The sequence below is a fragment of the Argiope bruennichi genome, chromosome 1, assembly GCF_947563725.1.
Source record: "Argiope bruennichi chromosome 1, qqArgBrue1.1, whole genome shotgun sequence".
Lineage (NCBI taxonomy): Eukaryota > Metazoa > Arthropoda > Arachnida > Araneae > Araneidae > Argiope > Argiope bruennichi.
The window spans coordinates 138,332,560-138,359,747 of record NC_079151.1 but is presented as its reverse complement, the minus strand read 5'-3'; the positions used below and the strand labels follow the sequence as shown (position 1 = coordinate 138,359,747).

Sequence of the window (27,188 nt, the reverse complement as noted above, 5' to 3'; positions counted from 1 at the left end):
TAGCTCTAGTGTTGCTTTAAAATGGTATGTTAATATAACTAAAACTAAACTTTGGTACTGATTTTGGAGGTGTAATGAAAATCATTTATAATCAAACCCCTTTTGTTGATTAAGTGATTCCGATGGTATATAGATTTATTCATGACCGTAAAGAATAAGAAAAATATTTTGTAATAATATATAAATAAAAAAGTTCTTTTATTAATTCTTATATTTTTAATTAACAGAATATAAATCACAAGATATGTTACATTCCAGTAGATATAGCGAAATGAGGTAAATATTCCTCTTTGGTTGCAGCAGAGAAAAAGAATTTCAACCTGTAAAGATTAAAAATAAAGCTTTGTAAGATTGACATCAAAAATACCATAATAAATAAATTGATATTAGAAACTTTATTTTATCATCAACGTAATATAATATACAGTAAAAAACACATAAAAAAGAGAACATTACAGAAAAGCAATATCTCATTTTTTGCTGTGATATATTTAAAACTCTTGATTTATCCTAAATTTTAATGCACCTAACAAGCTTTAAATTATTTTTAAGAGTCCCTTCTAAGTTCCTAAAAGATTCTCAAAGTTATCAGGCAAGGTAAAATGAGTTATCGGCTGTTTCTTTAATGTGTACGCACATTAGATTATCATTTTTTAAAAAATGGAATCCAAGAGCTTAGCTTTCCTTTGGTGGCAAATGAATTTCACTATCTTATTCCTATTTAATAATACCAAACTAAAATATATATCTGCAATTACAGAAGTCAAAATGGTGAATATCATCCGTGATAGCTAAATGTGATAAGTAGCACTGAATATATAACATTTATAAATGTATTGTAATGTCACCTAGATACTTTAGTGTGGAACGCAATGACACACACAAGAAGTAGAGCTAAACCAATTTATTAACTCAACTCTGAGCTGAGAACAGTGACTTACAAGTCTTCTGCTTTTATACTATCAGGGAAAGTTCCAGAATACTTTTCTGGAGACAGTAAGAAATGTCCAGAACACTTTTCTTTTAAACTAAAGAAATGTCCAGAATCTTCTGGAACATGAAAAAAAGGGAAACATTAAATTAAGGAATTAAATATCTACACAGATTGTGAATCCATTGTCTCTAGTGGGATTCGAACTTACAATCTCTTGACTATGAGACCAGTGCTATGACCATTCGGCCATGGAGAGTCGATTGCCTCTCTTCAATGCGGGCAATACTAGAACTATTCCTATATTTCATCAGTTTGATTGAACGGATTGTCTTTAAATTATGGATTTCATTAAATCATGACTTCAAACAAATGGCAATTATCTTCTCCTGATAATGGTTTTTTTTTTTTTTTTTTTTTTTTGTATTTTAAGGAACAGAACTATTTCAATAATCATTTAGAATCAAGGCTTCTCTGCAAATGGGGAGTTACGAGCATCAATGATTATTATATATTAAAATAATGGCCAATGAAAAGGCAGCGTTTATGAGCATGATGTTATGAATTTCATTGACCAGTATTGTCAGTAAAGTAATCACCAGTATTGTAAGTAAAGTGATCAGTATTGTCACTTTACTGACAATACTAGTGAAAAATAAATAGTGTCGATAATTTTGCAAAACAAACTCACGATTGTATAATACTACATCTACCTTTGTATATAAAACATGACAAAACAGTATACTGCCTTTTCATCGGCCACTCACAATGACGATAGTGGCGAATATTATCGTAATGAAAAATCGATGCAACAGAACACCTAAAGATATCCTTATTTTATTTCATTCACTTTTTTGAGGAATTTTTATAATCATATAATAATTCTACACTCGTTCACAATATATTAATTCTTATCATATGATAATGTTCATCGCATAATAATTCTCGTCATTCTTTTGCATTAGTCTTCTCAATAGGCTAAAGACAACACTCACAAGATAATAATTGCTATCAATATTTACGTTGTGAATTTTTGGATCTGAAATTATCTCTTTAATCAATAATTTTAGAGTTTAGAGCAGTTAAATCAGAAATTTGTGACTTCATTTGTGCTCCTAAGCATTTTATTTTTAAATATTGACAGAATTCTCTGAAATCAATTATTTGAATGACAATATTATTTCACTCCATAAAAAAAACTATAGCCTTTATTTGAAACTAAAGTCAATTCAAATACGTTTCATTACATTTTAATACAAAAGAATTATAAATTGTCATTGTTCAATCCAAATATTGTATGTCAAAACAAACACTTTACTGATGTAGCATATTTTCGTAGATTATCTGCTTCATTCCTGAATTATTGTATGCAATATGTGATTGCTATACACAAAATGTGATCTTTTGATATTGGCGCATCTGTTCCATTAAAATTTTACAATTTTATTACATGTAATTCTTGGCATAGGATACATTGATGCAATAACGATGATATTAGTTATTCGGATTTAATAATATCTTTGGTATAATAGTATCTTTGGTCATAATGTCAACTTGAGTTGTCAATAAATCTCTTTGGAGTAATTTAAAATGAGAATATAAAAATAAGCATACAAATAGCATTTTTATTTAACGATTTCATTCAGAGTTGATGGAATCTTCTTTCATTACAGTATTTTATGTTCATTTTTTGATTGCATTAAATGTAGAATTCGTGTAACTTCTATCCCTTAAAACTAAACGTCTCAAATGTCAATGAGGTAGAACTAAGCAATAATATAGACGCAGAAGATTAGAATCTTCATTCCTTTGTTTTTTCATTATTTCAAATCGCAAAAATTATTACGAATATCCATTTTAGTCCCTTGATTTGAAGCTTAAAAATCTAATTCAATTTTAATTAAGAATTCACATTCGTAGATTATATTTTCATTTATTTATTTTCTTATTTTTCAATTATTTGAAGACAAAGTTGTTACAAAAGAAAATAAACGCAGTTGTGTAAATTTTTTTCTTCCCCCCCCCCAAAAAAAAAAACATTTGAAAAAAATTTTACAAAACATTCTGGATAAAATAAAAAATGAAATTGACAAAAAAAATTGTCTCAACATTTTGGATTTATTTTTTCTGGACTCTTTAACTGAGCTTAGATGATACTGAAAGTGACTCAAAATGACACCATGAGAATTATTATTTTAACTTCTTAGATATTTCTCAAATGAAATCTAACATATTGAAACGAATCAAATTTCTGCTTATAAAATTCTTTTGTTCAACACGTAAATTATTTGAGAGATGCAATGGCAGCCCAGAACTTAGTATTGCGTAGTTAGCTAGTTAGTCAGTTACTGTTTATTTTGATATCATTTACAGCATAGCAAAGCAAAATTGTGAAGAGACTTTTTGACCGAATATAAGTAGAAATTATCAGTTTAACCGTATTAAAAGTCATATGTTACAAAACTCCATATATGAGTGACAGTTACAGTTCAAAAAGTATACTCAATCTGAAATGTGTTGAACGACGACAAATAGTTATTCAATTTCGTATGTAAAATAAAAGGCATTGAAAGAAAAGAAAATAAAACTTCTCATAAAAAAAATTGTTGAAAGATTACTTACTTCACTCATCCAATGGGCATTCTTCGGGTTTGATGCAGTCAGAATCGAAGACTTTGTCCTCCTTCAGAACGTAACCGGGTTTACACTTGCATCCAAAATTCAGCCTCAGTGTGCATGGTCTCTCTGGATCATCAAGAGAATAGCATGAGTCTGGACAGTCGCCAAATTCGCCTAGTTCCTTGTTCGGTGGGCAGTCTGTTCAAGTGTTTGGAACAAAGTATTAAGAAATATAATGGCAAATAAATTAGTCATCTAATAAACAAAATGTATAAGGTAAGCAATGGAGTCTATGCAGGGTGATTCTGAATTCACAGTACAAACTTAGAGGGGACAGAAAGAACAAGGATGCTGATAATATTTACATAGGAAATGCATGTCACTGTTCCTTTCAGTCATAGAAATGCCGCGTTTTAAAGTATGCAATGCTAGCAAGAACTGTTACTGAACAGAAGAAGCAACTATTTACTCAGTTGAATCAAAAGAAATTCTCATAAACGAGGCCTTCAGATGTTCTCGAAAAAGTAATTGAAGCCCAAACAACACAAGAGATCGTAGTGGCGAGGGTACTGTTCCACCACATCCACAAGAGGGCGAGCCCCAAAAGTATCATTCAGATCATTGCGGACATCACTGCCGATGTGGGCTGTTGCCGATCAGCTGATACCGCATTCCGTTACAAATGGAGTATCAACATAATTTACCTCTGCTCATAATAAAGATGAAGGTGTGTATGTGTCTGTCAATAAGTCCTCTTGCTAATAACAAAAATGTGTGTGTGTGTGCGTGCGTGCGTGTGTGTGTGTGTATGAGAGAGAGAGAGACAGAGTGCATTTGCCCTCTACAAAATAGGCCGCTTGATCTAGACAACTCATATACATAGCTTGCAGAATGGTAATGTGCACTTGGGAACGAGCTGCTTCTAGATCTGTTACTGTTGAAATTTTAATCAAAATTTCATAATATAAAATTAATCCACATTTTGAAATTTTCGTACTAAAAATCAAGAATGTATTATAGCAGAAAATTGATTTTTACACCATATTAAAATTTTAAAACAACAAAACGAAATGTATATAAAAGTCACTTGTCAGACATTCAATTCATTGCTTACCAACTGAAAAGTTCGGTCTATTCTTATAATCTTGCATATTTATCATTTATTCCAATGCATATTAAAATAAATATTTCAATAAGAAATGTTTAAAATCAGGATTTGCAGGGGTGGTAAATGATATTTTTCTTCTTAAATGGACGATGCAATATCTGTCTACGTATTATGTTATTTTAAATTTCCTACGTTGGCAAGATGTAAAACTTCTGTGTCTGTTTGTCACGTGTACCGTTTATGGATTTTTCAATAATTACTAAGCAGTTGAAGAACAAAAATGCTCACATTGACCGACAAATTGTTAGTAAAAATTCAGAACTAATCTCAGAAAATAAAAGTATACAATTGTACCTATCACAACAGGAAAGCTCAACTTAAAGTAATGAATGTTCTACAAGTGAGGTTCAGAAGGCAACAAAAACATCTACCAATTCTCAAAACTTGGTTCTGCGAGTGAACTTGTGTGAGAAAAACAGAAACATTTTGAATTCGAAATTCGTTAGCAAATTTGGTCCAAATGTACCAAATAGGCCTTTAAATTTAGTGTTCTGATATAAAGAATGTGGAACCATTTATGTTCTTCAAGCTCGTCTTTCTCTTTCTATTTTTTTTTCTTTCTCTCTCTCTCTTTCTTTCTGTCTATCTTTCTCCGAGAGAGATAGAGCTCATTTATCTCTCTTGTTATATTCGCAGTCCGTCAATCATTATCTCAAAAAGGAATTTCTAGAACTCAGGGAAGTTCAAAAGGAAAAGATCCATGAAAATCTGAACAAAACCTTTGTGAATTCTAAGGAAAAAAAACCGCACTTTGATATAAAGTTACTGTGAACTAGCTTGAAATCAAGAAGGCAGCCATTAACTGGATTCTGAATTGTAATTTGCTCTTTTCATCTCATTTAATAATGAGATTTAAACCAATGATCATCAATTAAATATCTAAGCAAGAAACTACTTTTTATTCTGAAATAGTGAGAAAATTATTTAAGTAAAAAAATAATTTTTGACAATGTCTTCAAAAATAGTGTGCGATGCCGACAATTTTGAAGTCTCCTTTGTATCTCTCTCACGGTTTTGTCCATTTTTCAAGGATACTAGGCACATAAATAAATGCAAATAGAATAAAACATGTCTGATTAAAATAAGTACTACATGCAAATTATACGGATGAGCATCTGTTCTTGATATTGAAAAAATAAAGTCTTTACAAGATATTCAGTTTTCCATTCTTCCATTTCGGTTCGGCATAGAAGGTTCTGGGGCAATCAGGGATATCTCGGCTCTTTTTTTTCTCTATCGCTAAAATTCTGGAAGATTCCACTATCATCTATTGTTTCACCAATATCGCCAAATTCGTCATCAAATGGTCGATAACTTTTTTTTCCCAAATCCTGGGATCATTGATTCGGCATCTTATCAGCATCTAACAGAATTGACCGTAAACGGTCTTTCCAGTGATTGAACTAACCATGCTAGGATATATATATTTTGTGTATTTTTATTATCAGTTAAACAGTATTTACCTCTACATTTCTGGTAACATTCTTCTTCAGTCTTGAAGTTGTTCTTGTTTCCACCGCATCCTCCATAAATAAACTTACCACACCTGTCAGTTAATGGGTCGTAGTAGTATCGAATGAAGCGTGCTCTACACAAACCAGTTTCAGGAACCTTGCTACAATCGTTTCGACTTAGAGTAGCTGTAAAGAATGATTTTCATGTATTAGAATTTCTGAAAAAACTCAGAAATCAAGGGGTTGGGGTTTGCAATTATCACATTGCAATGGCTCTCAATTAGGAAGAAGAAAGATCTTTGGGATAAAATAAAAACTAATTTTAGAAATGCGACGATTAAAAATAGGTGCAACTTTTTTTTTTCTAAAGTTTATGCACATTGATGCCTTAACTGTTTGAGATTTTTATTTCATTGCTCATAGAGTCAGAATTTCAAATATCAGGAAATTGTGATAGCGTGTTAGAAATAATTAAAGAAAAAACCTTTGCATTTGGACTAGAAATAAGAGAAAAATCTAAAATAAAGTAATATGGGTTAATTTAACAATTAACAAATATTACTTATTACCCATAACAAATATTATATTACATATTTCATTACATTAAAAATTAAGATACGAATTAGAATTTAAATTAAATGTAGAAATATCATTACATATATATTAAAGGGATTTTTTATAATAAACTATATAGTATTTACACAAACATTCAAAGAAGCCAAATTGTACGATCCTTATTAGCTGGACAAAATATGACCGAAATATCCCACTTTTAAGAGCTTTCTCAAGGTACGGTCGCTAAAATCATGACAGTGTAGACGCAATGGAGCGATACAAGCTCGGCAAAGCAAAATAATAGTCTAAAAAAGAAGCTGAATTAAAGAGTCCGACAGACATTGAAGTGGGTTGTTATGTCTAAAAGGAAAACAACATATCCAAAGTGACGACTGTAAAGCCCATTCAGCATCCTACGTCTTCAGTATCAATAATAATTGAGACGCCTTCTAAAAGAGACCATTTACAACAAAGCAACAATTTTCAAGCCACTTCAGGGATTTTGGTATCAGATATCGTCAACAGGGATGCTGTAACTACAATTTGATCTATTAATAAGTGGAAGAATGTTATATGGTCAAACAAATAATCTCTCATACGTTAGCCTACTATCGGGCGGGTACGCTTTGAAATCAACTGAGCAATCATATGATCGTGATTGTCTTCTTCAAACTGCGAGGCATGAAGATTGATCTGTCATGATATGGGCAGCCATGTCATGCTTTTCTGTAGGACCAATCGTAACCCTGAAAAGAAGGATGACTGGGGTAAATAATAGAGAAATTTTAGCTGCCCATGTCCATCCTATCATGCAAACTTTATTTCCCACAGATAATGGAATTTTCGAAGATGATAATGCTTCTACTCATGCAGCGGGACTTGTCCAATCGCGGCTTGATGAGTACCAGGATGAAGTGAAATATCTATCTTACCTATCATAGTCCCCCGAGTTCAATATAATCGTGCAGTTATGATCAATTTGCAGAGATTGCAATCTGAAATCAATATTCTCTTGCGGCATTTCTCCCGGAACTTCCACAATATCTCCATGAAGAATGATTAAATACTAATCAGCACTTTTATGATTTCATTTCCAGGACACTCTAAGCTGCATTACATGTCAAGGTTTGCCTTGTGCCTTATTAATAAAGAATCCTTTATGCATTGATGTTTCTATAGTTTTGAAAGCATCCTGACTATTTCCACAACAAATAAACCAGGTATTTCTTAGGATTTTGTAGTTTCAAAAATAACAAATAACGACAAATAGAAAAAGAGATTGCACCATTCTGGTCACTTTGCTTGTATTGTTTCAGATTCAAACTTATAAAATACTCTGAAGCAATTTTATTTTATTTAATACATGATTGTACTAAAACATATACCAGACAACCAGTAGATTTATCATTTCATTTTTCTAATGCTTCAGTATATATAGCGTTCTTATCGGTTTTATGGTAAATGAATTTCAATTTTACTTATCTCCTTGTCTCCAATTTGACACAATAGCTAATAGAAAAAGTGAATGTCTTGAATAAAAAAAATTGTTTCTTCAATATTTCTTATAAAATATATACCAAGACGCGAAATAAGAGTTGCATGAGTAACAGTAGATCAAATTGTATCACATCAAATGTCAAGCATTTTGATATTTGAAAAAAAGTATTCAAGTATCTCAAACATTTGCGCCGAATTCAATGTCTTTCTACCTGTTTTTCCATCTGCCAAATTCTTTAAATTTTGTAATTCTATTGTTTTTATATATAAGTTATTGTATTATTGCAAATTTGCATTACATTAAAACAATACTTACATTTTAACTGGCATATGTATCGACAGATTCATTGCTAGGCAGTTTAGGCAGACGCTTAAAGCCAAAAGTCTGAAAGTGTTGCAATCATGCCGATTGAAAATATGATATTAGCCTAGTTCCAAAATAATTAAATTTATTTTTTTAAAAATAGAAATTCCATGAACTGTGTGTGTGTGTGTGTGTAATAACATACTAGTACAGGAATGTCCACCCCACTATATATTCTTTTACGTTTATCTATATCTATACTTATAACAAAGTTAAAGGTGTGCTTTTCTGCATTGGTGCAGTGTGCGTTCTGTACTGATGCAGTACAGTGCACTGCAAAGTTGCACTGTGCTGTCAAACCATTTAATCTAGACTATGCATTTCCAGGATGAGAACGTGCATCTTAAAGCAATTATTGTTTGAAAATATAAATTTTATTATTAAAAACTAATTAATTAATTAATAATTTTTACACCATTTTAAAATTACAAAATGACTTCTTATTCATAATACTTTAAACAAAACGTGTATTTTTCTCTGAATTTTAAAATACTTTATGCCTTTTTGCAATATTAGATCGTATTCGTGTACCGAAATTCAAATGATTTCAAATGTTTAAGCAAATACTTACTTGCATGGTTTTCTCCCATCTTTGAAAGTTAAGGAAGAAAAATTATGTTTACTACCACTGTAATTTACATGACAAATGAAAAAGGAGAATTTACGGTTTTACGGCTATTATAATATATATGAAAGAGACTGCAGCGATTTTAATTATACTGTGACGTCACGGGTTTCAATCAGGAACGTATGTGCACACAATAAACCCAGCAAAAGAAAGACAATTAAATTGGCACGACTTTAATGTCAGATAGTTTTGTGTAATCATGGCAGAGAAGTTATATGTTTAAGTATTTTAAACGAAATGATGACAAGTAATAAATAAAAAAAATATGCATTTCTCAAAAGTTATATAAACGCCCCATTTTACCCTCCGGTTCTGAAGCCGAGAACTTAACATCAGGTTTTCGCTGTCCCAAGTATATCTCAAAGTTACTGAAAAATGAGATTTTTCAGTAATTTCCCAGTAACTAACCCTCAGGTCACTCCAAATGAGAACAATAATTAATTTTTAACTATTAATTTTCCTTTTTTATAATAGAATCAATTTTTACAATAACCTGACTTTACTGCTCATTTCGCGGAGAACGTTGGTTGTTTAACTCAAGAGGACTAAATTTAAACTACTGTTACCAGCTAGATAATCATTTTACTTTCTCTCAACCAACAAATGTTACTTTTCCCCACAAAAACCCTTACAGCTATGTTTGCCTACTTATATTATTTATTTTTTGGTTTTATGCATGCACAGAAGGTTCCAGCTCAGTGTAATTTGCCAAATATTCATTCCTACCTTCTGTGGGCTTTTTAATATGTAAAAAGTAGCTAAAACACTAAAATACACACATTGGTCGATTATTATGTTAATGCAAATTCATACTTATTATCACTAATTACTCAACTGTTGGAGGAAAATTATATTAAATCTCGATAGGTAATAAGTATGCAAATAAAAGTATGCAATTGTACTTATCACAACAGGAAAGCTAATTTTAAAGTTATGAATGTTCTATAAGTGAGGTTGTGAACTCGACCGAAACATCTACCAAATCCCAAAAGTCAGTAATTTATCAGAAGAATATCAGCAAAAATGGAAAAATACTTCCAAAGATCAAAATCACATAATAAATATATAGCTGTATATAAAGCATAACTCACAAAAAATTCCTCTTACTTGTTTCGAAGGCACTGTGAGAAAAGTGGTGTGAGCCAACATCTTCAGTTCTGGCAGGGGTTGGTTATCTATTAGACGAATGTTCACTTATCTAAGCTTAAACAAATAATCTACTTACTGTTTCCTGTTACGGGACACTCTTCCGGTTCCACGCAACGTCCGCTCTCTGTTCTAACAAAGCCCTTTTTGCACTGGCAACCCTGTACACACACAGCAGCACAGGCTTGGGGAGGATTTTCATAATTTTCACATGTCAGAGGACATAACGTTCCACAACTTTCATACTGAGCATTTTCTCCGCATATTTCTGCAAAACAAAAGAAAAAAAATTAATGTGAGTAATAAGACACAAATATAGTTTTCAATTGCTTATCCTATCAACAAAATAACACCATGAAATAAGTTTTAAAAGAAAGGGCAATTTGTAATGAACACTTAGTATAAAGCTTAATACGTATAATAAAGCTCAATGTGTGTGTGTGTGTGCGTGCGTGCGTGTGTGTGTGTGTGTGTGTGTGTGTGTGTGTGTGTGTGTGTGCACTCTGCTGTCAAACTATTTAACTGCAACTATGTAGAAAATTTAATTTAAATTTTATAATTAAAAAGTAATTAAACAATTTTTACACCATCTTAAAATTACAAAATGCCTTCTTAATTATAACAATTTAAAAACCGTGCATATTTTTCTGAATTCTAAAATATTTTACGTTTGGTTTCAATAATATATCGTATTTTTGTCCTGAAATTCAAACGATTGTATCAGTTTAAGGAAAAAATTAAATGCATGGTTTTCTCGTATAGATGAAAGTTAAGGAAGAAAGATTATGTTTAATATCACTATAATTTAAATAACAAATAAAAAAGGTAAATTTACAGTTTTGCAACTATTAGAACATATATGAAAGCGACGGCAAATATTTTAATATCATAGTGATGTCACGGTCCTGGTTTCCATTAGGAACGTACATGCACATAATTAACTCGACAAATAAAAGACCATTAAAATGTCAGACAGTTTTATGGAATCATGGAAAAGAAATTATATGTTTAAGCAATTTAATCGTAATGATGACTAGTAATAAATAAAAAAATATGCATTTCCCAAAACTTATATTAAGGTCCAGTTTTAAAGCAATACTACGCCTGTTTTGGGACGAACCTCGTCATTTTAGACCGCAGTCAGATGACAAGAACGACATCTGCGCTTGTACTACAAATCAATATTCTGCACCACACCAACTAGAAGACATTTGGCCCCAACGTATTTAACGTGCACCAAGCCCGCTTACAGGGCGGTTCTTCGATGGAATCGGGTCTTGAATCTGAAACTCTCCGGTTCTGAAGAAGAGAATTTACCGCCTTGCCACCGCGGCTCCAATCATTTCTCAAAGTTACTGAAAATTGAGACTTTTTCGTCCGTTAACGAGAACAATAATTACTTTTTACCTATTAAGTTTCCTTTTTTATTATAGAATCAATTATTACAATAACCTGACTTAGAGTTTTTCTGCTCATTTCGCGGAGTTTATTAATGTTGTTATCTTAGATAAAAGATGAAGACAACTTTATTATTTCTAGTAACAAAGAAGTACTGAATTTTCTTAAAGATAACAACATTAATAAACTTAATATTTAGGATTTCGAAAATTTATACACCAATCTACCTCATGAAAAATTAATGCACTTTTATATATGACGAATATTTAAATGAAAATGTCATTCCTAAAAATAACTGGCTTGAGTTATGTAATTTTAATATTACTGAAAATTACGTTCTTAATGGTATTAATTTTTATAAACAAGTTAAGGGCATTCCAATGGGAACAGCTTTCTCAAGTGCTTTAGCTAATATTTTCCTACATTACTATGAGAAAAAAGTAATTAAATATAATTTAATAAACGGGTGGAGATATATTGAAGACCTACTTTTGATAAATTTCGACAATACTAATATTGTTGCTAATTGCTATCCAAAAGATTTAATTCTAACAGAAACAAATAAAAATCAACTTGAGGCTACCTTTCTGGATTTAAAAATCGAAATTGCTAATGATAAAACAGTAGTTGGTATCTACGATAAAAGGGATGAATTCAACTTTAAAATTACAAAACTATGCAACTATCATTCCAATCTAAACTCTAAAATTTTCAAAAATCTAATTTTCTCACAAGTTAACAGGATCAAAAGGGTTTGCAATAACAAAAATTCCTATATTGAAGCATCAAATAACCTCATTGAAAATTTAATTAAAAATGAATTTCCTAAAAATTACTGTAATGTCAACTTTTTAATGAAACAAGGTATGGTTTGGGATTAATCCTTTACCTAAAATAAAAATAGAACTTTCCTTGCATATTAGATCACTCAATAGATGGCGCTGGGAGACTACAATTATTATTTACCTTGAATATGTTAGCTTTGTGTTTTTAAAAAAGTGGGAATCACAGTCGATAGCTTACAATTTCCTTGCTGCTGCCGGTATGTGCTTTCCTTTTTGTTTTTTTCTTTAATGGTTTAAGTGTTTTTAGTGTTTATTGTTATTTTGTTATTGTATTTTTACTTATTAGCGGTTATTTTCTTCTAATTGGTTGTTTTGTATTGGCCTTTCTGTTAAAATGGTATATCTCTTAGGCCTCATTTCAGGGGATTTTCGGGTCACGAGGAATCATTATTAGACATTCTTGTCTGCATTCCCTCACAGAAAAAATCCCTTTTTTTTTTAATCCCTGCCTGAGGGTGACCCTTGAAAAAGTCTTCAAACCGGATTCTTTTCTTATTTGGTTTATTTGATTTTCCTATTAACTTGATTTTAATACTTTTGTGTGTGTGTGTGTGTGTGTGTGTGTGTGTGTGTGTGTGTGTGTGTGTGTGTGTGTGTGTGTGTGTGTGTGTGTGTGTGTGTGTGTGTGTGTGTGTGTGTGTGTGTGTGTGTGTCTTGTTTAATGCATGGACAAAAAGTGCTAGTGCTCTGTGTTATTTACCACATATACATTCCTATCTTCTGTGGACTTTTCAAACTTGCAAAGTAACTAAAACTCAAAAATATTCACACTGGCTGATTATAACATTAATACAAAGTCAGATTTATTATCAGAAATTACTCAACTGTTGGAGGACAATTAGGTCAAATATCGAAAACTAACAAGTATACAGCTGCACTAATCGCAAAAGCACAACTCATATTTCTAGTTATGAATGTTCTGCGAGTGTGATGGTATGAGTAAAGCAGGAAAATTTTCAATTCGAAATTCTGACAGGGGTTCGGTAATCTATTATATGAATGTTTGGTTCTTTAGGATTGAGCAGATACTCTACTTACCTGGAACGGGGCAATCTTCGGGTTTCACGCACCTTCCACTTTCTGTTTTGACAAACCCCTCGTCGCACTGACAACCTGATAGACATACCGCAGGGCAAAATTCGGGAGGATTTTCATAATTCTCACATGTCAGTGGACACGCCGTTCCGCAATCTTCGTAATGCGCATTTTCTTCGCATTGTACTGCAAAACAATGAAAACAGAAAAAAAAATAAAGAGCAATAGGATGCAAGTACAATTTTCAATTGTTAATTTAATGAGCAAAATAACAACATAAAATAAGTTTTAAAAGGAAGTGCAATTTGTGATAAACACTTAGTAATTGCAGGCACGTCTGTCACAAGTTCAAATTACTGTAATAACCTGCAAGTACAGGAATGCTCATAACACCTCTTTTTCTAGTACATCTATAATGCAGCATGTTTTGCTTTTATCTGAAAAGTCAAAAGATGAGACAGTTTCATGAATATTCTTGTTTGTTTTTTTGGGGGGAGGGGAGTTGAAGAATTTAGAATTTAGTATGAATTTAATCATTATTCTGTAGATAAGGCTATGCAGCGAATTTATTATCACGTTATTTATTAAAATTATCGTTTAAACATTCATAACTGGAAGATATTATGATGATCAGGATACAAGTTAGAAAATTTGGTCCAAATGTACCAAATAAGACTTTAAATTTAGTGTTCTGATATAAGGAATGCGGAACCAATTATGTTCTTCGACCTAATCTTTCTCTTTTTATTTTTTTTCTTTCTGTCTATAATTCTGAGAAAGTGATAGAGCTCATTTCTCTCTCTGTCTCTTTCTCTCTTCCTTTCTCCTTCCTCTCTTTCGTCCTTTCTGTCTATCTTTCTGCGAGAGAGATAGAGCTCATTTATCTCTCTTGTTATATTCGCAGTTCGTCAATCATTTTCACAAAAAGAAATTTCTAGAACTCAGAGAAGTTCAAAACAAATTGATCCATGAAAATCTGAACAAAACCTGTCTGGATTCTAAGGAAAAAAACTGCACTTTGATAGAAAAGTTACTGTGAACTAGCTTGAAATCAAGAAAGCATCCATTAAATGGATTCTGAATTGTAATTCGTTCCCTTCAACTCATTTAATAACGAGATTTAAACTCATAATCATCAATTAAATATCTGAGCAAGAAAATGTTTTTTTATTCTGAAATAGTGAGAAAATTATTTAAGTCAAAAAATAATTTTTGACAATGTCTTCAGAAATAGTATGCGTTGCTGACAATTTTGAAGTCTCCTTTGTATCTCTCTCACGGTTTTGTCCCATTTTTCAGGGATACTAGGCACATAAATAAATGCAAATAGAATAAAACATGATTGACTAAAATGGGCACTACATGCAAATCATACTAATGAACAGCTGAACTTGATATTGAAAATACAAAGTCTTTACAAAGAATTCAGTTTTCCCTTCTTCCATTTCGGTTCGGCAGAGAAGATTCCGGGACAATCAGGGATATCACGGCTCTTATTTTCTCTATCGCTAAAATTCTGGAATATCGCAAATTCGTCGTCAAATGGTCGATAACTTTTTTTGCCATGTCCTGAGATCACTGATTAGGCATCGGATCAGCATCTAACAGAGTTGATCGTAAAACGGTCCTTCCATTGATTGAACTAACCATGCTGGAATATATATATATTGTGGATTTTTACTATCAGTTAAACATTATTTACCTCTACATTTTTGGTAACATTCTTCTTCAGTCTTGAAGTTGTTCTTGTTTCCACCGCATCCTCCATAAATAAAAAGATTACACGTGTCAGTGAATCGGTCGTAGTAGTATCGAAGGGCGTATCCTTCACATGGACCAGTTTCTGGAAGCTTGTCACAATCTCTCAGAGTAGCTGTAATGAATGATTTTCATGTATTAGAAATTCTGAAAAAACTCAGAAATCAAGGGGTGGGAGTTTTCAATTATCAGATTGCAATGACTCTCAATTAGGAAGAAGAAAGTTTTTTGGGATAAAATTAAAACTAATTTTAAAAATGCGACGTTTAAAGATAGCTACAACTGTTTTTTATTTATTTATTTATTTATTTATTATTTTTATTTTACAAAAGATTATGCACATTGATGCCTTAACTGTTAGAGAGTTTTATCTCATTGCTCAAAGAATCAGAACTTCAAATATCAGGAAATTGTGATAGTGTGTTAGAAATAATTAAAGAAAAAATCTTTGCATTTGGATAAGAAATAAGAGAAAATTCTAAAATAAAGTAATATGGGTTAATTTAAAATAAAAATTAAGATACGAATTCGAATTTAAATTAAATGTAAAAACATCATTACATATATAAAAAATGGATTTTCATTATAAGCTATTTATTATTCACACAAACTTACAAAGAAACCAAATTTTACGTGCCTCATTAGCAAATGAGACCGAAAGATCCTATTTTTAAGACGATTCTAAAGATATGGTCACTAAAATCATGACAGCGTAGACGCAAAGCAGCGATACAAGCTGGGCAAAGCAAAATAGCGGAATAAAGGAAAAGCTAAATGAAAGAATCCGACAGAAATTCAAGCGGGATGTTATGTCTAAAAGGAAATCAACATAGCCAAAGTGACTACTGCATAGCCCCATCAGCATCCCACTTCTCAGTGTCAATTATTATTGAGAGACGCCTTCTAAAAGAGACCATTTATTGCAAAGAAATAATTTCCGAACCACTTCACAGATTTTAATGTCAGACGTCGTCAACAGGAATGCTGTAACTACAACTTGATCTATTAATAAGTGCAAGAATGTTATATGGTCAAACAAATCATCTCTCATACTTTTCCCTACTATCGGGCGGGTACGTTTGGAGGTCACCTGCACAATCATACGATCGTGATTGTCTTCTTCCAACTGTCAGGCATGAAGAGGATCTGTCATAGAATGGGCAAGAGTAGAGTGGTTTTCTGCTGGTCTAATCGCAATCCTGAAAAGGAAGGGTCATTCGGGGGAAGGTTTGGCTAACCAAATCCATCCTTTGATGCAAACTTGGTTTCCCGCATTAAATGGAATTTTCAAAGATGATATCTATCTTACCTACCATAGTCCACCAAGTTCAATATAAGCGTGCAGTTATGATCAATTTGCAGAGATTGCAATCCGAAATCAATATTCTCTAGCGCCATTTCTTCCGGAACTTCCACAATATCTCCATGAAGAATGATACTTTAAATACCAATCAGCACTTTTATTATTTGATTTCCAGGCAACTCTAAGCTGTATTACATGTCAAACATTGCCTTTCACCTCATTAACAAAGATTCCTTTATTCATTGGTGTTTCCATAGTTTTGATACCTGCATATTTAATATATATAACTAATAAATCAGGTATTTTTTAGATTTTCATAATTTTAATAATAACAAATAATGACAAAAAGAAAAAGGGATTGCACCCTTTTTCACTTACGTTGTATTGTTTCGGATTCAAAAACGTGTAAAATAATCTCAAACAATTTTTGTTTAATACATTATTGCCCTAAGACATATACCAGACAACCTGTAGATTTATTATTTCATTTTTCTAATGCTTCAGTATATAGGGCGTTCTTATCGGTGTTATGGTAAACGAATTTCACTTTTACTTATCTTCTTGCTTCCAATTTGGTACAATAGCTAGTAGAAGAAGAGAATGTGTTGAATAAAAAAAGTTATTTCTTCAATATTTGTTATAAAATATATACCAAGACGCGAAATAAGAGTTGCATGAGTAACAGTAGATCAAATTGTATCACATCAAATGTCAAGCATTTTGATATTTGAAAAAAAGTATTCAAGTATCTCAAACATTTGCGCCAAATTCAATGTCTTTCTACCTGTTTTTCCATCTGCCAAATTCTTTACGTTTTGTAATTCTACTGTTTTTATATATATGTTATTGCATTATTGCAAAGTTGCATTACATTGAAACAATGCTTACATTTTAACTGGCATTTATATCGACAGATTCATTGCTAGGCAGTTTAGGCAGTCGCCTAAAGCTAAAAGTCTAAAAGAGTTTCAAGCATGCCGATTGAAAATATGATATTAGCCTAGTTCCAAAATAATTAAATTTATTTTTTTAATTAGAAATTCCGAGCACTGTGTGTGTGTGTAATAACATACTAGTACAGGAATGTCCACCCCACTATATATTCTTTTACGTTTATCTATATCTATACTTATAATAAAGTTAAAGGTGTGCGTTTCTGCACTACTGCGGTATTCGTTCCGTGTCTGGTGCAGTACAGTGCACTGCAAATTTGTACTGTACTGTCAAACCATTTAATTTAGACTATGCATATACATAGTTTCCAGAATGAGAATGTGCATCTTAAAGCAATTATTGTTTGAAAAATTAAATATTATTATTAAAAACTAATTAAATACAGCACAGCAACGATTTTTACACCCTCTTAAAATTACAAAATGTCTTCTTAATCATAACAATTTAAAAAATCGGCATTTTTCTCTGAATTTTATAATATTCTATGCTTTTTTTTTCAACAATAGGTCGTATTCTTGTCCCGAAATCCAAACGATTTCAACTGTTTAAGCAAATACTTAGTTGCATGGTTTTCTCCATTTTTTGAAAGTAAAGAAAGAAAAATTATGTTTAGTACCACTGTAATTTACATGACAGATAAAAAATAGAATTGACAGTTTTACGACTATTAGAACAAATATGAAAGAGATTGCAGCGATTTTAATTGTACTGTGACGTCACGGAACTGGTTTCAATCAGGAACGTACGTGCACACAATAAACGCAAGAAAAGAAAGAACCTAAATTGGCACGACTTTAATGTCAGACAGTTTTGTGAATCATGGAAAAGAAGTTATATGTTTAAATACTTTAATCGATATGTTGACAATAAATAAACAATATGCATTTCTCAAAAGTTATATTAACGTCCCGTTTTACCCTCCGGTTCTGAAGCCGAGAACTTACCACCAGGTCACCATGGTGCCAAATATTTCTCAAAGTTACCGAAAAGTGTGATTTTTCAGTAACTTCTCAGTAACTAACCCTCAGGTCACTCCAAACGAGAACAATAATTAATTTTAACTTCTATTTCTCCTTCTCCTTTTTTAAAATAGAATCAATTTCTACAATACCCTGACTTTACTGCTCATTTCGCGGAGAACGTTTGTGCTTTAACTCAAGAGGACTAAATTTAAATTACTGTTACCAGCTAGATAATCATTTTACTTTCTCTCAACCAACAAATGTTACTTTTCCCCACAAAAACCCTTACGGCTATGTTTGCCTACTTATATTATTTATTTTTGGTTTCATGCATGCACAGAAGGTTCCAGCTCAGTGTAATTTGCCAAATATTCATTCCTACCTTCTATGGACTTTTCAATATTTACAAAGTATCTAAAACAGAAAAAATACTCACACTGTCCGATTATTATGTTAATGCAAACTCATACTTATTATCACTTATTATTCAACTGTTGGGGGACAATTATATTAAATCTCTGAAAATAACAAAGATACAATTGTACTTATCTCAACAGGAAAGCTAATCTTAAAGTTCTGAATGTTCTATTAGTGAGGTTGTGAACGCAACAGAAACATCTACCGAATCGTAAAACTTGCAAAAGCCAGTAATTTATCAGAAGAATATCAGCAAAAATGGAAAAATACTCCCAATGATCAAAATCACACAACAAATATAAAGCTTTATTCATGACTCACAAAAAATCCATCTTACTAGTTTCGATGGCACTGTGAGAGAAGATGTGTGGGCCAACATCTTCAGTTCTGGCAGGGGTTGGTTATCTATTAGACATATGTTGACTTGTCTAGGCTTAAAGAAATAATCTACTTACGGTTTCCTGTTACGGGACACTCTTCCGGTTTCACGCAAGCTCCACTCTCTGTTCTAACAAAGCCCTTTTTGCACTGGCAACCCTGTACACACACAGCAGCACAGGCTTGGGGAGGATTTTCATAATTGTCACATGTCAGAGGACATAACGTTCCACAACTTTCATACTGAGCATTTTCTTCGCATATTACTGCCAAACAATAGAAAAAAACATTAATGTGAGTAACAGGACACAAATATAAATTCAATTGCTTCTCCTATCAAAAAAATAACACCATAAAATAAGTTTTAAAAGAAACGGTAATTTCTGATGAACACTTAGAAATTGCAGGCAAGTATACCACCAGTCTAAATTACTATAATAGCCTACAAGTAGAGGAATGCTAATCCCACTGTACATTCTTGCTGTTGTTGCTTATAGCCCTTATAGTAGATAAGCCCGCTGCCGATGTTCGAAATTTTAAGCTGAGTTTCAAAGTCTTTTTTTTTTTTCAGTTAGCTTCATCTACGGCCAGGAGTGCATCGTAGCTACTGATGCGTCGCACCCCTTACTATGGTATGGACATCCTTCATACATCTCATTCACAGAGTGTCATTTAGACCTGTATCGCAAAACAATCACCTTTGATTTCGATTGGAAGTATTGTCTCAACTTGGGGGAATTTGTGGTTTTAACAGATTTATCCGTGCACTTTGAGTGTTTCAAAATTATTTTATAGTGGTTTGATTTGATTTTGTTGTGGTTTTGCTTGGATTTTAATTTTGAAATAATTTGTCTATTAAATCTATATTTTGCTTAATCATGTCGGATTTTATGTCATTGTTTTGTTTATATTTATTTTGTCTTCAATAAAACCTCAATTTAGGGGATTATCGGTTCACGAGGAATCAATACTTGGGCGAAAATCGGTCCACTCACAGAAAAAAAATGTCTGGTTTGAATCCCTGCTCGAGGTTGACCCTTGAAAATGTCTTTAATCCATATTCTTGCATTGCAATAACTTGTAAATCCTGGGTATTTGCAACATCTAAAATTTGTTCAAGTTTAACTCTAGTAGCTCTAGTTGAGAGTCCATTTATTTTACATTGTAGGATTTTCATGGTTTTTAGCTTATAAGAAGACTGTAGATTGCTTTCGAAAGGAGAAAATCTGCCTAAATCCCTAAAGTTTTCCTGATTGTGTATCAAGTGAAATATTTTGCCTTCTTTTGATCATTCAATGAATTTACAAATGTAGTCTAATTCCACAAGAGTTGTCTAATTCCACTTGTCTAAAATTGAATTGCTTGGCTTGTAACTTCTTCTCAATTTCGTACGTACGCCTTTGAGCGATAATTTTGTCGAAGCTTCTCTCATGCATTAAGTAGAAATATTGATCTATAAGAAGAAGGTTTGCTTCAATCCTTACCTGTCTTTGAAGTCAAGGCCACTCGAGCTCTTTTCCAAACATGTGGAAAAATCCTCTTATTAAGACATTCATTTAGCATGCCAGAAAACCAGTCAGGATGTGAGAAAAAGAATTCTAACAATCCTTTTCGTGATTCCGTCCAGGGGCTTTATTGGAATTACTTTCTAAAACTCTATGCTTAATTTCTTCTTGTGATGTGGGAGGAAAGTAAGCATTCCAATAGTAAATTTTAATATGAACTTGGCCAGTCTACACGAAAATGAAATTCTAGAATCTTAAGTAAACATTCTCTAAATGTTGTGGAATAATTACCTACATCTATAGGAATCTCTCGTATTTCTCTAAAGATTACTACACTATCGCTAGTCATTTTATAAACAGAGTCTAAAGTATTGGATTTGACAATTTTGGATTTGAAAATTCAGAATATATTCAGTATAGATACTGAACATTTTCTAGTAAAATTAGAAATTTCCTTTATCAAGACAAGTTCTTTTCTTTTTCTATCATTTTGCTCATAAGTCGAATGAAACCTTCTTAGAAGAACTCTGCCTTTAATTCTCATTCACTCAAGCTCTGCGTTCCAAGTAGCATTTCCATCTTACCGCATTCTGATTGTTTTTATTATCATAACAAAATTTCATCCTGAACTTGTTATAAATATTTGATGTGTGACCGAAAAAAGACAAATTTAGAATATAACTTCAATTGACTTTTCCGCAGAGGGAAGGGTTTGTACATGGAACGAAAAGTAATGAAACGCATCTCTCCACATCTCAACAGAAGAGGAAGATCTTTCAAAGTTTTCCCTCAGAGCTTTTGCTAAGAGATTCTGATAGGGATTTATTAGTGATGTGTCGAATTAGAAAAGGAAATCTTAGATATCTCTAAAATTATGCCATAGCTGTTAGGTACTTTTATCCCTTTGCTCGGAGCGTCAGGACTTAAAATGCCAGCAATTTTCGAAAGCGTGTTATAAATAATTAAACAAAAAAGCTTTGCATTTGGATTAGAAAATAAGAGAAAATTTTAAAATAAAGAAATGTAGGATAACATAAGATAAAAAGGAAGAAATAAATTAGGATTTATATAATTACATATATAATTTATAGTGGATTGTTATCAGCTACACAGTATTTACCTCTACATTTGTCCTGGCATTCTTCTTGGGTCCTGAAGTTGTTCCTATTTCCACCGAACCCTCCATAAATAAACTTCTTGCAAGTATTAGTTTTTGGGTCATAGTAGTATCGAGGGAAGTATCCAAAGCATGGACCAGTTTCCTTAGGCAAGTTGCAGTCACTTGGACTTTGAGCAGCTGTAATGAATGATTTTCAAGTATTAAAATTTCTGGCAAAATTTCGGATCGAGTTTTAGGAGTTAGCGATTATCCCATAGGATTGTTTGGCAATAATAGACGGAAGTGAATTTCGGTATAATATAAAAATTAATCACATAATTGCAATGATTGCAGAAAAAGGGAAAACGTCATTTCTTTTCTTGGTTTTTTTTTTTTTTTTTTTTTTTTTTTACAAAATGGAATGTGCATTGAAGTAGACTTTTTGAGATACCCCTCATATGGATGGGAAAGAGAAAGGCTGAAAAGTAGCTATTAATAACTTATCTAAGTAACATGAATAATATAATACTTATGAAATAAAAGCTGGCAAAGTCGGTACAATGGTTGGTCTTGAAAGATTAGGTTTTCCGGTTTTTCCAAATATTTATGAATATATTGATGAACAAAATTGTCGAAAGTGGTCCAGTTATTGACGCTGGGAGCTCTTACCAAATTTTTATTTTGGCACATATTTCCAAAAATGAAGTCGGCGAAGTTTACATGTTCATTTATTCTCAACTAACCACCTTTGGCGACCAGCCGGTTCGTTAATCTTAATGCTAGTTTTAATTTTCAATTAAGTATTTTATGTCTCATCTCCTAATAGCTTCTGCAGCAAAATATTTTAAAATTTCAAATTTTGATACTTCTATAAGTCACTCATTCTATTGTGGTTCATTGCAGAATATATTTCTCTTATTTTCTATAAGCTGCCATAAAATTTCATCTTCAAAGTGCAAATGATTCGGCTGCAATTAATATAAAAAGAAATTTAAATATGAATACTGAAAACAGTATGATGCGGCACTACAGAATAATTCTCATAATTTATGTAATGTCTCAAAGAATTATTCAACAAAAATTTTTGCAGATTACCTATAAAATTAAATTTTTAGTTTTACTATCAAAATGATTTAAATGACGTCACTAATACTATTTTATTTTGTTTCGGTCTAAAAATAAAAAATTATGAAGTCTAAATTTTATAAAACCTTTTGGTTCTAAGGAATCACAATCTGCGAAATATTCAGGGAACTCCAACATTTAAATAAATAAACTAACATTTCTATCTTCTGTGATCAAATTTCTCCGATTTATGAAGTTGGAATCTAACAATTTTAAAACAATTAGCATTTTTATAATCTTTGGCCAATCAGTTAAGAAACAACGGGTGCTAATTGGTGTACCTTTTTCGAGACGGTGACAGTTTGATCTAAAATTAAAAAGTAATATTCAAGTTTTCATAAATCAGACAGTTTTAGTAATTCATTTTGTTCATTGGAATGTAACTCATTTTTAAAATATTAGAGTCTCAAGAATATTTGGTTAAATAGAAATTGTAAACCAGAGATATAGAAAAAAAATTTTAAATTCGTAATTTATCAGAGCAATGATTGAATCAAGTTACCTAAAATATAATGATTAACTTCATTTAAACCACTTTAACGGATGCATGTATATTAATTAAGGTTTACAAATTAGAGGTTTGGCACTGATTTGAATGGATATAAAGTATATATTAAGCCATGATTGCCTTAAATAAAATGGATTTATTTAATTAATAATGCAAACATCATAAAAAAACATAGAACCTTTTCCTTGCATTTATTATTATAAATTAATGTAAGAATATTATTTTTTTTATTTCATATTTATTTATTTTCATACAGACATGTGCTGAAAAATACTTTCCTAAATTTAATTTGCAGTAATAGTTAACTTATTTTTTAATTTGACCTTTTATCAATGTGATGCCAACACATTGATAAAAGCTAATTTTTTCTCATTCATGTGTAATGTGCTCGTGCAAGTTAAATTTTATTTTTATTCTGCGCGAAATAAATTGTTGGAAAAAAATGGTTAACGTATTTTTTTTCAATTCTTAAAAATAGAAACTTACTTTATAGGTTAAAATATAGATATCAATTTTAAAGATATATATCATCAAATTATAGATAAAAATATAGATATCATCAAATTATAGATAAAAATATATATATATATCATCAAATTATAGATAAAAATATAGATATCATCAAAAATTTTTGAACCTTAACTTAAAACCAAAATCATATTTGTGAGATAATATTTTTGGAAGTTATTGTGAAAAAACACCAAATTTCTCTTCATTTTCAATTAACTAAAATTATAATTCAAAATTCAAAAGAAAACAGCTCCAAGGTGCAGATTCCCGACTTCCAAAGTATACATGTTCCAAATTTGATAGGTGTAGATCGAACGGTCTGGCTTGTAGAGCACCAACACACACACATTGAGCTTTATTATAAATGCTAGCCGAATTTGGCGACCAGCCGGTTCGCCAGTATTACTGCTTCCTAAAATGTTCAAATCATATTTTATGTAACTTATTCTCATAATAGGTTTTTCAGAAAATATTTTTAAGCTTCAAATTCTGATATTAATATTATTTACTTATACTATTATGTTGGTCTTAAGCCGTTCTCTTCATTGTGTTATATCTCTCACTCTGATTTTCAATAATGCCCTTAAAAATCAGTTTTAAATTGAACTGGAAATAATGTAACTACAATTAATATAAGGACGTATTTTAGTGAGCTCCAACGTGTCTTTAAGAAATATATTGGAACTGAAAACAGAATCGTTCCGCAATGAAGTCATACGTGAACTACAAAATAATTTTCATAATTTATAATATCTCAAAGAATTATACAACAAAAATTTCAGTGAAAAGTTCATCTTTTAGTTTAATTTTTAAAAGGATATAAATGCTGCCAATAATAATTTTTTTTTAATTTATATATATATTTAAAAAATATAAATCTTAAATTTTACGAGAATTTCTATATTTTATAATTATTGTACTCTCCAATGTCATAAATTCATTCGAAATTTTACCAGAGGCTCATCACTTTATGAAGGTAAAGGCAAAAAAGACATTTATTTTCAAAAATACGTGAAAGCTTCGAACGACCCCTGCCACTGGTTTTTATTAGTTATAATGTTCGAAGCCATGCTCCTATCATACCAGAAATTGTTTTTTCCGAAACAAAGGAAATCTTGGCGCCGAATATGGTTATGATCTCAATATTTATTCCATTCAAAGTTGTCTTAATTTGCGTTTAATCTAAGATCTAACTCAGACAATCGAGACAATTTAATTTCAAACCCATTGTGCCCAGAAAAACAATAAGCAATGAAACTCCGAAATGACGATTACAAGAAAAACCAAAAACACAAAATCGATTTCATTTCAAAATATAAATCGTACTTACTTATGCTTTCAACTGCTGCTGCGACCAGGAGAAGAACAATTAAAACTTTCATGTTGAAGTTTCTTTGAGTATAACAAAATTTGTCTGTGAATTCGCCCTTTTATTACAGTTTCACGAGCGAATTTGTTTTATTTTTTAAAGCTTTTTGTTTCAATAAAATGCTAACGAACAAAACGAGACAACGAACATTAGTATATTTTGACTATATAAATATTTGGACATCTGCATAGTGTGAAATATAAGGTGAAACATGTGTTTGCTAAAAGTCTGCCCGAAATCACCTTTCATAAACTATTTTAATGACAGTTTGAAAAAAAGTGAATTTCGACATGAATTTCGTTATAATTACAGACATATGCATCATGTAATTACAAAATCTACTTTCTGGATAAATAAAACAGATCAGCGAATATTTTCAAACTGATGATTCTAAGCATTTGAAATTTTATTTTTTAAAGTTATGATTAAAGAAACTTTAAAGAAATCTGAAATGGAGTATGAAAAGCAAGGAAAAATATTTGGTTGATGCAACATTTAATGACATCTTCTTTTTAAGATAATTAAATTAAAAAATAAAATATAAACTATTTATTAATTCATCTAAAATCATTTAAAATAACATTCATTGTGTTTTCTCAAAAATAAAAGAAATAAGTAATTTATAAAAAAAAATTCAAGTTAATTCCTACTTAGGACAACAACAAAAATTTATTTTAGTTATTTTTTATTAAATAATTACAATTTATATAAATATGTATATACATATGACAAAATAACAATATTAAATGACAAAATAGACATTGGCGACAAACTTGACTACCATTTGGCAACAGGGCGACAGATTTGGGTGACTTTCGCGACCAAATAGAAAATACTGGACAAATTTAATTAATTAATTAATATTGGAAAAAAACTGTATTAACATCAAGTGTCATCTATTACAAGAAAATGTATTTGAACTTGAGTGAATGAATAAAAAGTATTTTATAAATGATTGAAAATTTGAACAAGATATATATAGAGAGAGTGTGAGCTTTTAGTAGGAATTGAAAAAACTGAAATTAAAAAGTGCCTGAATTATCGTATTGTTATCTCATACAATTGCTCAACATTTCAGGAAGCTGTACATTTGAAAGGAATTGAAAAATTGATTACAAAATACCATTTTGAAATCATGAAATAATTGGTTTTTGCAATAATATTACAGTATGTAAATGAATGCGAAACAGAAAAAATTTATTATAAGCGCCAAAAAATATAATTTAATTTATAAAAATGAATTTTTCTTTGTCCGTTTTTTTATGTGCTGCCGTACCATTTAATAGATTGCTATGAAACTTGGTCAACTTATTGCTAGCACCTGCGCGAAGGTTATATTATAAATAAACCGCAAACGGCACACGTCATTCGGAGTTAATCGCAGATATATCAAACAAAATAAAATTATTATCATTGAAGCCAATCAATGTGAGTACAATGAAATCGAAAATGTTTAGTGAAAGCGCTAATTTTTTTCTTCTCATCAATTAATAGTCATCTACCCAGGATGTTGTCATTCAGCGAAACGATATTTTGGCTGCGGTGAACCATACATATTATTCAGAGTTTATCTCACACATACAAAATATAATTATTATTATCAATGCTGATCAAATTAAATTATATTTAATGGAAATTTTCCAGTGCAAAGTGTAATTTT

At 31.1% G+C, this 27,188-nt stretch overlaps 1 protein-coding gene across 1 annotated transcript; it reads right to left on the bottom strand.

The window, feature by feature from the left end:
- Positions 1–236: 236 nt before the first annotated feature.
- Positions 237–25,541, bottom strand: LOC129975333 (papilin-like). The gene is made up of 9 exons (XM_056088397.1): positions 25,496–25,541; positions 22,038–22,214; positions 19,490–19,678; positions 15,343–15,513; positions 13,644–13,826; positions 10,442–10,630; positions 6,182–6,358; positions 3,554–3,748; positions 237–320 (listed from the first exon to the last, which is right to left on the bottom strand). The coding sequence occupies exons 1-8, from the start codon at positions 25,539–25,541 to the stop codon at positions 3,555–3,557; spliced, it is 1,326 nt and encodes a 441-aa protein (XP_055944372.1). The 3' UTR covers positions 237–320; position 3,554.
- Between the last annotated feature and the right edge of the window lie 1,647 nt (positions 25,542–27,188).